Source organism: Diplotaxodon limnothrissa, unplaced genomic scaffold (genome assembly GCF_057381915.1).
Source record: "Diplotaxodon limnothrissa isolate DT_005_m unplaced genomic scaffold, D_limnothrissa_male_GT1.1 unmapped_scaffold_4, whole genome shotgun sequence".
NCBI classification, from domain to species: Eukaryota; Metazoa; Chordata; class Actinopteri; order Cichliformes; family Cichlidae; genus Diplotaxodon; species Diplotaxodon limnothrissa.
This window is the reverse complement of record NW_028188558.1, coordinates 2,218,821-2,232,002: the sequence shown is the minus strand read 5'-3', so window position 1 is coordinate 2,232,002 and position 13,182 is coordinate 2,218,821. Positions and strand designations below refer to the sequence as shown.

Here is a 13,182-nt window from a genome sequence, read left to right as displayed (position 1 = left end):
TGTCGCAGTACTTCATGTCTGAAGTATCACTTAAATGCATTACACGCTGTTGATGGCAGCAAACAAACCACCCAAACAAACAGAGGTGGGAGGCTTGGGCAGACTACGTAGGATCAGCTTGTGGGAGGAGTCAGGATAAAACCAAAGAAAGACAAGCTAACAAACACCACAGTGAAGTGAGTAGCTACAAACTGCAGGCTGATTAGTGTTGTTGAAGAAGTCGGTCTGAGGAACGTTCTTAGGATCAACAAATGACGGCATGTATGAGCCTCCCTCAAGACGCACCATCACAAGAAGAACAAATGAGCTGTAGAAAAAGGAGAGACTATGAAAGCCACGGCGTTACAACGTGCACCAGCTGTTGGTCTCTCTGGAGACTACTGGGCGTGGCTGGGTAACCATGGTTACTTGGGAGTTACAGTACATGATATTAATGAAGAGTGGGAGCTGCGTTCTATAGCAAACAATTTGTTATGAGGTAATCAGCTGATCTTAGTTTAACCGGAAGCCCTTCACAATAATTGCAATGCCTTTATTTTGTACAACTACCATCAGTTCGTCTGTACTGATGGTAACTTAAAGTCACACTAATGTCGTTTAGTTTCTATAGTTTATGTAGTGGAAGTATACTACAGTACCCTGATCACTGATAGGACAGATTTATGTAGATATACACCTTTCTGTTTAACATTACTGCATTATAGTGCTGTGATCTTTGACCTTATCAATGGTTATGTTAGCTATACCGACGTATGCATATAACTGGATATGTATCTTATCTATTCATCTTATTTGTCATGTATTTGTATTGTGTACTTCCTTTTTGTAAGAAACCACACACATGATCACAGCCGCAAGAATCAATCAGTGAAAGAATAAAGTGTCTCAAACCAAACCTTAAGCTCTTTATTCCACATGCTGGGATCATTTGGCCTTCAGTGGTGTTCTGGCTGACACACCGGAGTGACCAGAGTGCTAAAGAGTGAATCGGACACACCAGTCATCCCTGATATCTCCACTACATTTAATCGTCCTTCAGCTTGTGGCTGCCGTTAGCTGGTCTGCTAGTTAGCTGATTTGCTATTTAGCCGGTGTGCTAGTTAGCTGGTGTGCTAGTTAGCCAGTGTGCTAGTTAGCCGGTTCGCTAGTCAGCTGGTGTGCTGACCAGCGAACCAGTAGGTTACAAGATGAGCTTGTCTGTCTGATGAGCCAGCTCTCTCTGTCTTGGTCATTTTGTCCTTGGGCAAAACCTAACCTACCACTACAACTGTAGCTTACCTCCACCAGTGTGTGAATGTGAGAGTGAATGAATACAGGGAGTGCAGAATTATTAGGCAAATGAGTATTTTGTCCACATCATCCTCTTCATGCATGTTGTCTTACTCCAAGCTGTATAGGCTCGAAAGCCTACTACCAATTAAGCATATTAGGTGATGTGCATCTCTGTAATGAGAAGGGGTGTGGTCTAATGACATCAACACCCTATATCAGGTGTGCATAATTATTAGGTAACGTCCTTTCCTTTGGCAAAATGGGTCAAAAGAAGGACTTGACAGGCTCAGAAAAGTCAAAAATAGTGAGATATCTTGCAGAGGGATGCAGCAGTCTCAAAATTGCAAAGCTTCTGAAGCGTGATCATCGAACAATCAAGCGTTTCATTCAAAATAGTCAACAGGGTCGCAAGAAGCGTGTGGAAAAACCAAGGCGCAAAATAACTGCCCATGAACTGAGAAAAGTCAAGCGTGCAGCTGCCAAGATGCCACTTGCCACCAGTTTGGCCATATTTTGGAGCTGCAACATCACTGGAGTGCCCAAGAGCACAAGGTGTGCAATACTCAGAGACATGGCCAAGGTAAGAAAGGCTGAAAGACGACCACCACTGAACAAGACACACAAGCTGAAACGTCAAGACTGGGCCAAGAAATATCTCAAGACTGGTTTTTCTAAGGTTTTATGGACTGATGAAATGAGAGTGAGTCTTGATGGGCCAGATGGATGGGCCCGTGGCTGGATTGGTAAAGGGCAGAGAGCTCCAGTCCCACTCAGACGCCAGCAAGGTGGAGGTGGAGTACTGGTTTGGGCTGGTATCATCAAAGATGAGCTTGTGGGGCCTTTTCGGGTTGAGGATGGAGTCAAGCTCAACTCCCAGTCCTACTGCCAGTTTCTGGAAGACACCTTCTTCAAGCAGTGGTACAGGAAGAAGTCTGCATCCTTCAAGAAAAACATGATTTTCATGCAGGACAATGCTCCATCACAGGCGTCCAAGTACTCCACAGCGTGGCTGGCAAGAAAGGGTATAAAAGAAGAAAAACTAATGACATGGCCTCCTTGTTCACCTGATCTGAACCCCATTGAGAACCTGTGGTCCATCATCAAATGTGAGATTTACAAGGAGGGAAAACAGTACACCTCTCTGAACAGTGTCTGGGAGGCTGTGGTTGCTGCTGCACGCAATGTTGATGGTGAACAGATCAAAACACTGACAGAATCCATGGATGGCAGTGTCCTTGCAAAGAAAGGTGGCTATATTGGTCGCTGATTTGTTTTTGTTTTGTTTTTGAATGTCAGAAATGTATATTTGTGAATGTGGAGATGTTATATTGGTGTCACTGGTAAAAATAAATAAATGAAATGGGTATATATTTGTTTTTTGTTAAGTTGCCTAATAATTCTGCACAGTAATAGTCACCTGCACACACAGATATCCCCCTAAAATAGCTAAAACTAAAAACAGACTAAAAACTACTTCCAAAAACATTCAGCTTTGATATTAATGAGTTTTTTGGGTTCATTGAGAACATGGTTGTTGTTCAATAATAAAATTATTCCTCAAAAATACAACTTGCCTAATAATTCTGCACTCCCTGTAGTGGGATTGTAAAGGGTCTTTGAGGGTCTCGAAAAGCGCTATATAAATGCAATCCATTATTATTATTAAGAGCATCTTTAGGCCTGACTGTGCTCATCCTTCCTCCAACCTCTCCTTACCAAAGATAACAACTACATCAGTATTAGCTCAATAACAATTTCTGCAATTCAATTGTGGACATTCATTTTTAAACCTTGTGTAAAACGATAAAACCTCAAAGTCTGAGCATTATTCTTTGTGCAAACAGCTCTTGCAGGTTCCCCCGGACTTAGGTTATTTTTATTATTTAATTACTTTCCTTTAAGCAGCTGTTCAGGCTACTAAACTCATCCCAGAAATAACAAGTGACACCATTAATAGTAGAGGTGGGAATCACCATACAACTCGCGATACGATATTATCACAATACTTAACGCACGATACGATATTATTGCGATTTTTTAAAATATTTTGCGATATTTAAATTCTGCAAATAAAGGTAAACTTTATCAATATTCATTTTATCTAATATCAAAGTCTCACACTCAGTCTTTCTCTCATTTCAGTCAGTTTTATTGTTGACAAACTGAACGGTTTGTATTACAGTCTAGTCCAACTTAACTGAATGCAACCATCTGGTACAATTATAGCTATTCTGAACTATGCAATTTATGAAAACTATGCAGCCCCTTCAGCAACTGAAGAATTTGAAAGTAAATTTAAAAAAAAATATAATTTTACATTAAATAAAAAAGTTTCAAACTTAATTAAAATTAAACATGTCTTAAATTAAAATAAGTAAACTGTCATGTTTATTGCTGCCAAAAAAAAAGTTAAACACATTTGGACAGTGAAGGAATGTCAGGATTGTTGCTCAGAAAAAGGATCAACATGCTCTGAAGTCAACATGCTCTGACTCCAGAGCATGTTGACTTCAGAGAAAAAATTGTTTGTAACAAAATATCGATTTCTGCTGTCCCTGTATCGATACATTATTAGCAAACAAAATATCACGATACTACACAGTATCGATTTTTTCCCCCACCCCTAATTAATAGTGGAGCTAACTTTAACAGGTGAAACTGATTTGACCTATAAGGCTACTGCAGTTACTTCTTATCAGGTTTAGTAGGGAAGACATCTGGATGAGGTAGTTAGTAGTATGTAGTTAGTACCGGGCGACTCCCCTCCCCCACATCGGCACCAGAACCCTGTATTATCTACAGGGTAAGACTGCCTGTTTTATCAAACTATGGCCATTACTACTGTGATCATTTGCAGCCCAGTGTGCCGCTCTCTCTGCTGGGATGAACCACTGGAGCTCACCCAGTCATCCCTTTCTTTCTCTCAAGAAGAAGTGAAATAAATATATTTATTATGTTACGAGTCTAATATTCTTTAAATCAAACTGTAATGAATAAATCAAGCAAGAAGATTTGGTGGCTCCACGTGTTGTAGAAGAAAAGATAAACATCTCATTTTGAGAAATCAGCCTTTAAAATTAAGTACTGTGAATAAAAAACAAACAGCGAGCCAATCAGCAGTCGCCAATATCCTCCTAATTTCATTCACAAAGAAATCAAATATATATATTATGGGCCCAAAGGAGCCTAAATCTTTAAATTAGGCAGTACATGAAGTATTTTTTTAAATAAACAGAGACATGACTATAACAACTTTTAGTAATTCAGAGTCCAATTATCCACTCAAATGTAAATAAAAGTTCACTTGACAGCTGTAAAAGTTACCTGTTTATACAATAATATAAATCACATTTCAAATGATCATCTGTGGAAAAGTTTGAATCCTGACCTGAGAGTTTCCACTGCACACTGTGAACTCTTTAGTCCAGCGGACAGAAGCTTCACTCCTGAATCCTGCAGGTCAGAGTTACTCAGGTCCAGCTCTCTCAGACTGGAGGACTGGGAGCTGAGGACTGAGGACAGAGCTTCACAGCTTCTCTCTGACAGGTTACAGCCACTCAGTCTGAAAAATAAAAGACAATCTATAAAACAAGTACTCATGTAGAGTTTGTTAATACATTTCACAACATTAAATGTTGACTTTCTATTTTTAAAGGAAACAAACATACTAAGATACAACATCATATGTATGAACTTTAATTAATAATTCTAAAAACTAAATGTTTTCTGATCTGACCTCAGAGTATTCAGTTTACAGTTTAAACGTTGTAGTCCAGCAGACAGAAGCTTCACTCCTGAATCCTGCAGCATTCTGATACTCAGGTCCAGCTCTGTCAGACTAGAGGACTGCAAGCTGAGAACTGAGGACAGAGCTTCACAGTTTTCCTCTGAGAGTTCACAGATGTTAAGTCTGAAGATAAAAACATGAATAAAGATTGTTGTTAAAGTGTAATCAGGGTGCAATAGCTTATTGTCTTGTGCTGAGCAGGTTAGTATAAGTTCACTTTAACTTATAAATGAATAAAAATGCTATGAGACAAGGATAACTGGATAAAGACATAAACAAAAACAAACATCAAACACAAACAAACAGAACTAAACATAATACAAATTGATCTGACCTCAGAACATTCAGTTTGGCATGTGGACTCTCCACTGCAGCAGACAGAAGCTTTACTGCTGAAGCCTTCAGGCTGTTGGTACTCAGGTCCAGCTCTCTCAGACTACAGGACTGGGAGCTGACCACTGACAACAAATTTTCACAGCCTTTCTCTGAGACGTTACAGCTGCTCAGTCTGTGAGAGAAAGGAAAAAAACAAAAACAAAAAAAAACAAACAATATATGTGATCAAATTAAATTTGTTTATATGTTGAACCCTTTTTTTTAAAAATTTATTTAAACCTATGAGACTATGAGTGCTACCAGTCCAGTGCACATGATTGGTACCTTGATGGTACCTTGCTCAGGGGTACCACAAGGTAACTATTCGGTGGATTCGACCCCTGACCTTATGATCATGGGGCGACCACTCTGCCTACTGAGCTAATAATTCTGTGTACACTGTCATACAATATTAACTAAAACAATTATTTTAGAAAATGTTAGTAATTCAATAATCATGCTCATTACCTGTGTATTGTGAATAACACTGGATTTTAAACACTAGCTGTATAAAACTCTTCCTGTTAAAGGTGTGTATAAAGGAGATGAGCTGAAATGCAGACTTCATGGAGAATGTTTGCTGTCAGCATATATCAAAGACAAAGCAGAGATCCATCCAGTCTCTTCCACTAAGCCCACAGAGGGACAGACAACCACTCTCACTCACACCTGCATGAAGTTTAGATCACCAGGTAACCTAACTGCATGTCTGTGGACAGTGGGAAGAAACTGTAGAGGACCCAGAGTGAACCCACTGTAATTCTGTGATAACACTGGTTATGGAAGCCTTACAGTTACATATGGTTACTGACAAGAAACACGACCTTAGAGGCAATTTCAGTAATGAAGACCGAGTTTCTCCCTCCATACAGGATGAAAACATGACAGCACAGCAGAGATTTATATTTAAAAAGGGAGGGTGTGCACTGAAAGTGAGATACAAACTTGAACTTAAATTATGAACATCAGAAAAAGATGTAGGTGAAGTCTGGCAGGTGAAGTTTGTGCTTTAGAATAAAACAACCAAACTCCTGGAGTTGGAGACAAATGAACAAGCTGAGGATAATAAACCTGTCAGAGGGGCTGAAGCATCAGAGCTCATGTTCTTATAGGCTGGGTCTGGATTGTCCTTTGATAAGAGTTACAGAACAAAGTGTGTTTTAGAAATGCTGGAGTGAAACATTAAAACTACCATATATTTACCGAGTGACTGATGATCATTTAATTTACTATTTTAAAAAAATGTTACAGTGCTCTTTGAACTCAGCATTTCTGATTTATTTCCCATGATTTTAACAATGAAGCGATGACAACATGTTTACTCACAGAGCTTTGTTGGAGGCTTTGACCACTGGCAGCATTCTCAGAAGAGCCTCCTCTGAAGCAGAGTATTTCTTGAAGTCAAACTCATCCAGATCTTCTTCTGATGACAGTAAGATGAAGGTCAGAGCTGAGCACTGAGCAGGAGACAGTTTACCTGTGGAGAGACTTCCTGAAGTCCTGTATTGTTGGATCTCCTCCACTAGAGAACGATCATTCAGTTCATTCAGACAGTGGATCAGATTGATGCTTTTCTCTGCAGACAGATTCTTACTGAGCTTCTCCTTGATGTACTGGACTGTTTCCTGATTGGTCTGTGAGTTACCTCCTGTTTGTGTCATCAGGGCTCGTAGGAGACTCTGATTGGTCTGCAGTGAAAGACCCAGGAGGAAGCGGAGGAACAAGTCCAGGTGTCCATTTGGACTCTGTAAGGCCTTGTCCACAGCACTCTGGTAGAAGTGTGTCTCTGCAGATTCTCCTGTTTCAGACTTCTGGGAGGTTGTTTGTTGTTGTTCCAGGAGATTGAGTCCAGAGTTGATGAAGGTCAGATGGACATGAAGAGCAGCCAGAAACTCCTGAACACTCAGATGGATGAAGCAGAACACCTTGTCCTGGTACAGTCCTCTCTCCTCTTTAAAGATCTGTGTGAACACTCCTGAGTACACTGAGGCTGCTCTGATATCGATGCCACACTCTGTCAGGTCTGATTCATAGAAGATCAGGTTTCCTTTCTGCAGCTGATCAAAAGCCAGTTTTCCCAGAGACTCCATCATCTTCCTGCTCTCTGGACTCCAGTGTGGATCTGTCTCAGCTCCTCCATCATACTTGACCTTCTTCACTTTGGCCTGAACCACCAGGAAGTGGATGTACATCTCAGTCAGGGTCTTGGGCAGCTCTCCTCCCTCTCTGGTTTCCAGCACATCCTCCAGAACTGTAGCAGTGATCCAGCAGAAGACTGGGATGTGGCACATGATGTGGAGGCTTCGTGATGTCTTGATGTGGGAGATGATCCTGCTGGCCTGCTCCTCATCTCTGAATCTCTTCCTGAAGTACTCCTCCTTCTGTGGGTCAGTGAACCCTCTGACCTCTGTCACCATGCCAACACAGACAGGAGGGATCTGATTGGCTGCTGCAGGTCGTGTGGTTATCCAGAGGCGAGCAGAGGGAAGCAGTTTCCCCCTGATGAGGTTTATCAGCAGCACATCCACTGAGGTGGACTTTCTAGGGTCAGTTAGGGTTGTAGTTTTGTGGAAGTCCAGAGGAAGTCGACACTCATCCAGACCATCAAAGATGAACACAACCTGGAAGTCTTCAAAGCTGCAGATTCCTGCTTCTTTGGTTTCAGTAAAGAAGTGATGAACAAGTCCCACCAAGCTGAACTTTTCCTCTTTCAGCACATTCAGCTCTCTGAAAGTGAATGGAAATATGAACTGGATGTCCTGGTTGGCTTTGTCTTCAGCCCAGTCCAGGCTGTATTTCTGTGTTAAGACTGTTTTCCCAATGCCAGCCACTCCCTTTGTCAGCACTGTTCTGATTGGTTCATCTCTTCCAGGTGAGGCTTTAAAGATGTCTTCTTGTCTGATGGTTGTTTCTGGTCTGTGTGGTTTCCTGGATGCTGTTTCAATCTGTCTGACCTCATGTTCATCATTGACCTCTGCAGTCCCTCCCTCTGTGATGTAGAGCTCTGTGTAGATCTGATTCAGGAGGGTTGGGTTTCCTGCTTTAGCGATGCCCTCAAACACACACTGGAACTTCTTCTTCAGGGTGGATTTAAGGTTACGCTGACAACGTCCACTGGGAGTTCCTTTAGAAATAAAGAAAAAAATATATATTGAATTTAAGTACTTATCAAGGGTACATGACCATTTCTTTCCTGCCCAAATTAAGTGCTTGTGAAGAATCAGGTCAAATTCTTGCAACATTATGAAATTTTAGTTTTTCCATTAGCTGATATTATTTATAGATATCTTCTTACTGCTCAGTAGATGATCAGCCTGCTTATTCAGCTTCATTCTCTTCAGGATGTTTGCTGTGATCTTCACAAATGACTCCTTGCTTGAATTATTATAGTTGAACTTTTTCATTTGCTTTGAATCGAGTTTAGGCTCACACTTTTGATATGACTCTAGAAAAACAAACAAAAACATAATAACATATCCATCACAGCATTATTAAGCTGTTGCATGGTTTGTTTTTTGTGTGTGTCTTTTTTTTCAGCATCATGTGTAACTGAAGCCTTTTTTGTATTTATTAATAATTCACCATCACATCATGTCAGATGTTTAAGTTACTTCATGAGAAATTTTAACTAAGTACATGGGTGTTAAAGTAATGTTTTTCTGTATATTTAACCAGTTTGTAGACATCAAAGCCCTGTTTATTTTTTATTTTAGCAAAACATCGTCTGAGGCAAGAATAAATCAACTAATTAGCAAAAACAAAAGAAAGAAAGAAAACATGTTTGACATAAATTACATTTATTATAATTACAAATTATATCCCCAAATTACAACAACTGCCACTTGAAGGAACTTTATATTGTTAGATAAAAAACCTATAAAAACAACAAGAAGAATTAAGATTTATAATTATACCAGTATATACAAGTCAGGAGTACTTATGCACTAAGGGTTGACCGGGAATGATAAAGTGGATGATAAATAGGTAAATGTAATCATCAACAGTCAAAAATAAAAACCAAACTAGACAAAAAGTCGGTAGCAGGTAGACAGAAGTTAAAATAAATTAATTAATATAGGAAGTATGAGACAGGGGGACCAACTAAAGCTTAAGGAAGATTACATTTAAATTTAAAATTCAAAACTGAAACTAAAACAATAAACCATCAAAACAAGTACCTAGAAGTGCAAAACCAGAACCACATTGTTTTGGTTTTGATTGAATTGGCCGCTGCCTTTGAAACAGTAGCCCACAATATTCTAATATCTTGATTAAATGTCCTAGTGGGCATTAGTGGCACTGAACTTAAATGCTTTAGGTATTATCTGGCAGAGAGAGCTTTCTCTTTGAACCTTCTTAGTTCTGATTTTTCTGCTGCTTGTTGGACATGTGGCCTACCAGGGGGTTAATTTTAGGACCATCGCTATTCCCCCCCCCCCCCTTTCTTTACATTTTAAATGGACTGATTGATATATACTGCTTTTCTACTCTCCCAGAACACTCACAGCAACAAAACAGAGGTGATAATGTTTGGGCCTAGTGGCCCATATGAGTCCTTTTTTGTTGCTTTGGGAAGATACCGATTCACAAGGTCCCGAATCGATTCGATCCACGACTCGATTTAATTCGATTCACTTCAATTCGATTCGAATTGAATCTGGGAAATTTTGACAGTCAGAAATCCGCACATTTACATATTTTTGTATCTATAAAAAGGAAGCTGACACACGCAAGACTTTATCAAAGGTGTGAGCATCACAACAGATGCCTTTGTGTCAAAGTAGCTGAAGATAAAACACAGAAAAACATGAAGGTGATTTTCCAGGCCTGGGATTTTATAAAGATATTCTGCAGTACATCAAAAACAAAAGAAAACCATTAATCAACATATGAACGTTACCTCTGATGTTACAGCGGCTTTATTAGAGACACGGCTGAGCGTTTTGCATAATTTTAAAAAGTTTAAATTTGTTCAGTATTGAACGGCAGAAATTAGGTTTTCTTTTCGGAAGAATGTAGAAGGAAAAAAAAAACAGCAGCAGACAGCATGTAAACAACGGTAGACTTGTGCGTAACAAGCAAGCGAATAATGCAGAAAACAGATTTTTAGATGGGAAACTGTTCTTGAAGTACAGAGAGAGAGAGAGCTGTGCATGAAGTGTGATTTTATTGTGGTGGAAGCAAAACAGTAAAAGTCAGAGGGAATTCATGATGATTGATTGATTGATTGATTGATTGATTGATTGATTGATTGATTGCAACATGTGAACAATATACAGGTACATTTAGAAATGAAAATAAGAGAGAAAAAAATACTATACAAAATACATACAAAAAAACGTTCTGATTAATTTATATGTTGAAAGGGAGTGGGAAGAAGTAAACACTTATTTAATCCCACCCCTTTGCCATAAATTATCAGTTAATATGTAGTCAGCTTCCTTACTGATATAATGATGTTTATGTTGCTGCTGGTTCGGTCAGTATTGTTTGGAGAGAGATCAAACTAACAGCTTTAGAATCAGCACAAAAAGGGCGTGAACACAAAGCGCGGACCCGCCGACACCTCAGAATCAGCGAGCTGTCGGCTTTCAGCCCCGACCGTGTCCGTGCCGTCAGGTGAGAAAGGCGACATCTCACTGATTCTGGTCCGCGCTGTGTGTTTAGGTCTTTGTGCAGAATCCGTGTTCCTGCTCTCATTTACTGTCTTAGCTGTTTGGTGGTTGTTGAAATTTTGTGAGGTTTAACCTGAGATTCTGGCGTTTCGGGCAAAATAAATTTATATTAAAAAATCGATTCAGGATTTTAATGAATCGATTTCACGTTATCCAAGCCAGGATCGATTTTAATCGATAAATCGATTATAAAAACCCACCCCTAATTATTACCGACCTTGGGTTTAATTTGGACAGTGATTTTAAACTGGAAAGTAAATTATAATTGTTGTCTAGTTTTTCAAAGTATAGCGTTTTTTATTTTAGGCAACTGACAGCAGTGAAATGTTTTCTTTCAAATTCAACAATTTTATTTGTCACACACACAATACAACATGTGGTTTCTAGGCAGCACTTTGAAACAGTGATGCATACTTTTATTTCATCCCATCTGGACTACTGTGATTGACTTTATGTGGGAGTCAGTCATTACTCTCGCATGCTCAGCTGGTTCAAAACACTGCTGCATGAAGAACCTATAAAAGAGAGCATGTTACCCCTGTCTTAGCCTCGCTCCACTGGCAGCCTGTATATTTTAGAGTTCATTTTAAAATTGTTGTGTTTAGTTTTACATTTTTCACAGTCTTGCCCTGCCTTACCTTCTTCATGCCTACACACCTCATCAGTCAGCTGACCAGCTCACTCAGATAGCCTTCTCTATCATTGTTCATAAGTTATGGACTAACTTGCCGTTACATGTTAGAGAGCCCCCTTCACTGTCCACTTCAAAAACACATCTTAAAACCCATTTTATTCTTTCTGACCCAGTGAGACTCGGTCTGTTTTAGTTATTTGACCTTTTTTATTGTTTTTTATATCACATGTATTGTTATTATTTAGTATCAATGTACAGCACTTTGTGTCACCTATGGCTGTTTTGAAGTGTATTATAAATAAAGATAGTAGGTAGGTAACTGCTGTTATACTTATGGGCAACTGTTCATTAACTGGGGCTCAGAGCTTAGTTACACTACAGAGATGAGGATACAGAGATACCACATGGAAACAACCTGAGTTCCTATTGGTCAGTGCAGGCTTCATGTGTTTCTACCTTACCAATGGCTCCTGAGACAAACTAAGGAATTATTACCTTGTGATAAACAGGATGAAGATGCCTGGGCTGAGGGTTTCCCTGTTGGAGTAAAGTGCACCATGAATAAGGAACTGTTTGTTTAACAATGAAGACCTGCATGGCTTCAAAATACTCTAAATATAATCTCCAAAAGTTGATTCTGTTCATCTGGACGTAGTGTTTTCTGGGAGAAACGTGTCGTCACTCACCCAAGTGACTTCTTCAGTCTCAGCTGACTGCAGGTTTCAATCTTATAAACTGTACATTTGGATATTGACTGAAACCAGCCCACTGAAGGAACAATGGGCTGGAAGGTCAGTTTCTTCATCGTAATTAAGCAAAATCTCATGACCACTGATCAACAACCACTGATCAATAACCATGAGTCCCATTCACAGAGAGTTGGGGAATGGCTGCAATCACAGCATGTAAGATGGTGACAGATGTACGAAACGTTTCTCCCACTGAAAACGCTACATTCAGATGAAAAAACAAAAACAACTTTTGGAGATTTACTTACCTGCATGATTGAGCATGCATCAAGATGTCTAAATATAATATTTGTACTCAAACAAATTTAGAAGAGAAAAGACACACAATTGAAAGTTCAGACTAAAACAGCCTCAGTTTTCCATCCATAAACTGTGACAGTGTTGTCCTGATACTGCACTGAGTCATGTCTTTTTTCTCTGACTGACCTTCATTCATCTTCTTTAAAATCAACTCTGCCACCTCCATTACATGGTGAGTAGTGTATGTCTCCACCATAAGATCCACTGTTCCATGACGTCCATCCTTCCTTGCGTTCTCCAGTCGGCTCTTTTTGATGGTTGTGAAATCACCTCCGGGTCCTTTTTCCAGGTACCAGTGGAAAAGTTTCAGCTCCTCTTCTCCCAAATCTTCCAGCCTGTTCAGCAACTGCTCCTCAACAGATTTTTCCATCTTTCAACTGTAAAACATGA

General features: G+C 39.6%; 1 protein-coding gene across 7 annotated transcripts in view; it reads right to left on the bottom strand.

Annotated features, from left to right (window-relative positions):
• LOC146606877 (protein NLRC3-like) overlaps positions 1-13,182 on the bottom strand; it is a 563,637-nt gene that overhangs the window by 467,350 nt on the left and 83,105 nt on the right. For 2 of the 7 annotated variants that reach the window (XM_085349330.1, XM_085349336.1), the window contains one exon: positions 4,661-4,834. The exons of 1 other annotated variant lie outside the window; for it this stretch is intronic. In XM_085349330.1, the coding sequence (XP_085205456.1) occupies positions 4,661-4,834 (174 nt within the window). Of the gene's footprint in view, positions 1-4,660; positions 4,835-5,008; positions 5,183-5,393; positions 5,568-6,760; positions 8,549-12,869; positions 13,170-13,182 lie in introns of all 7 variants that reach the window. 4 more of the 7 variants (XM_085349329.1, XM_085349331.1, XM_085349334.1 and 1 more) reach the window with 4 other exon arrangements.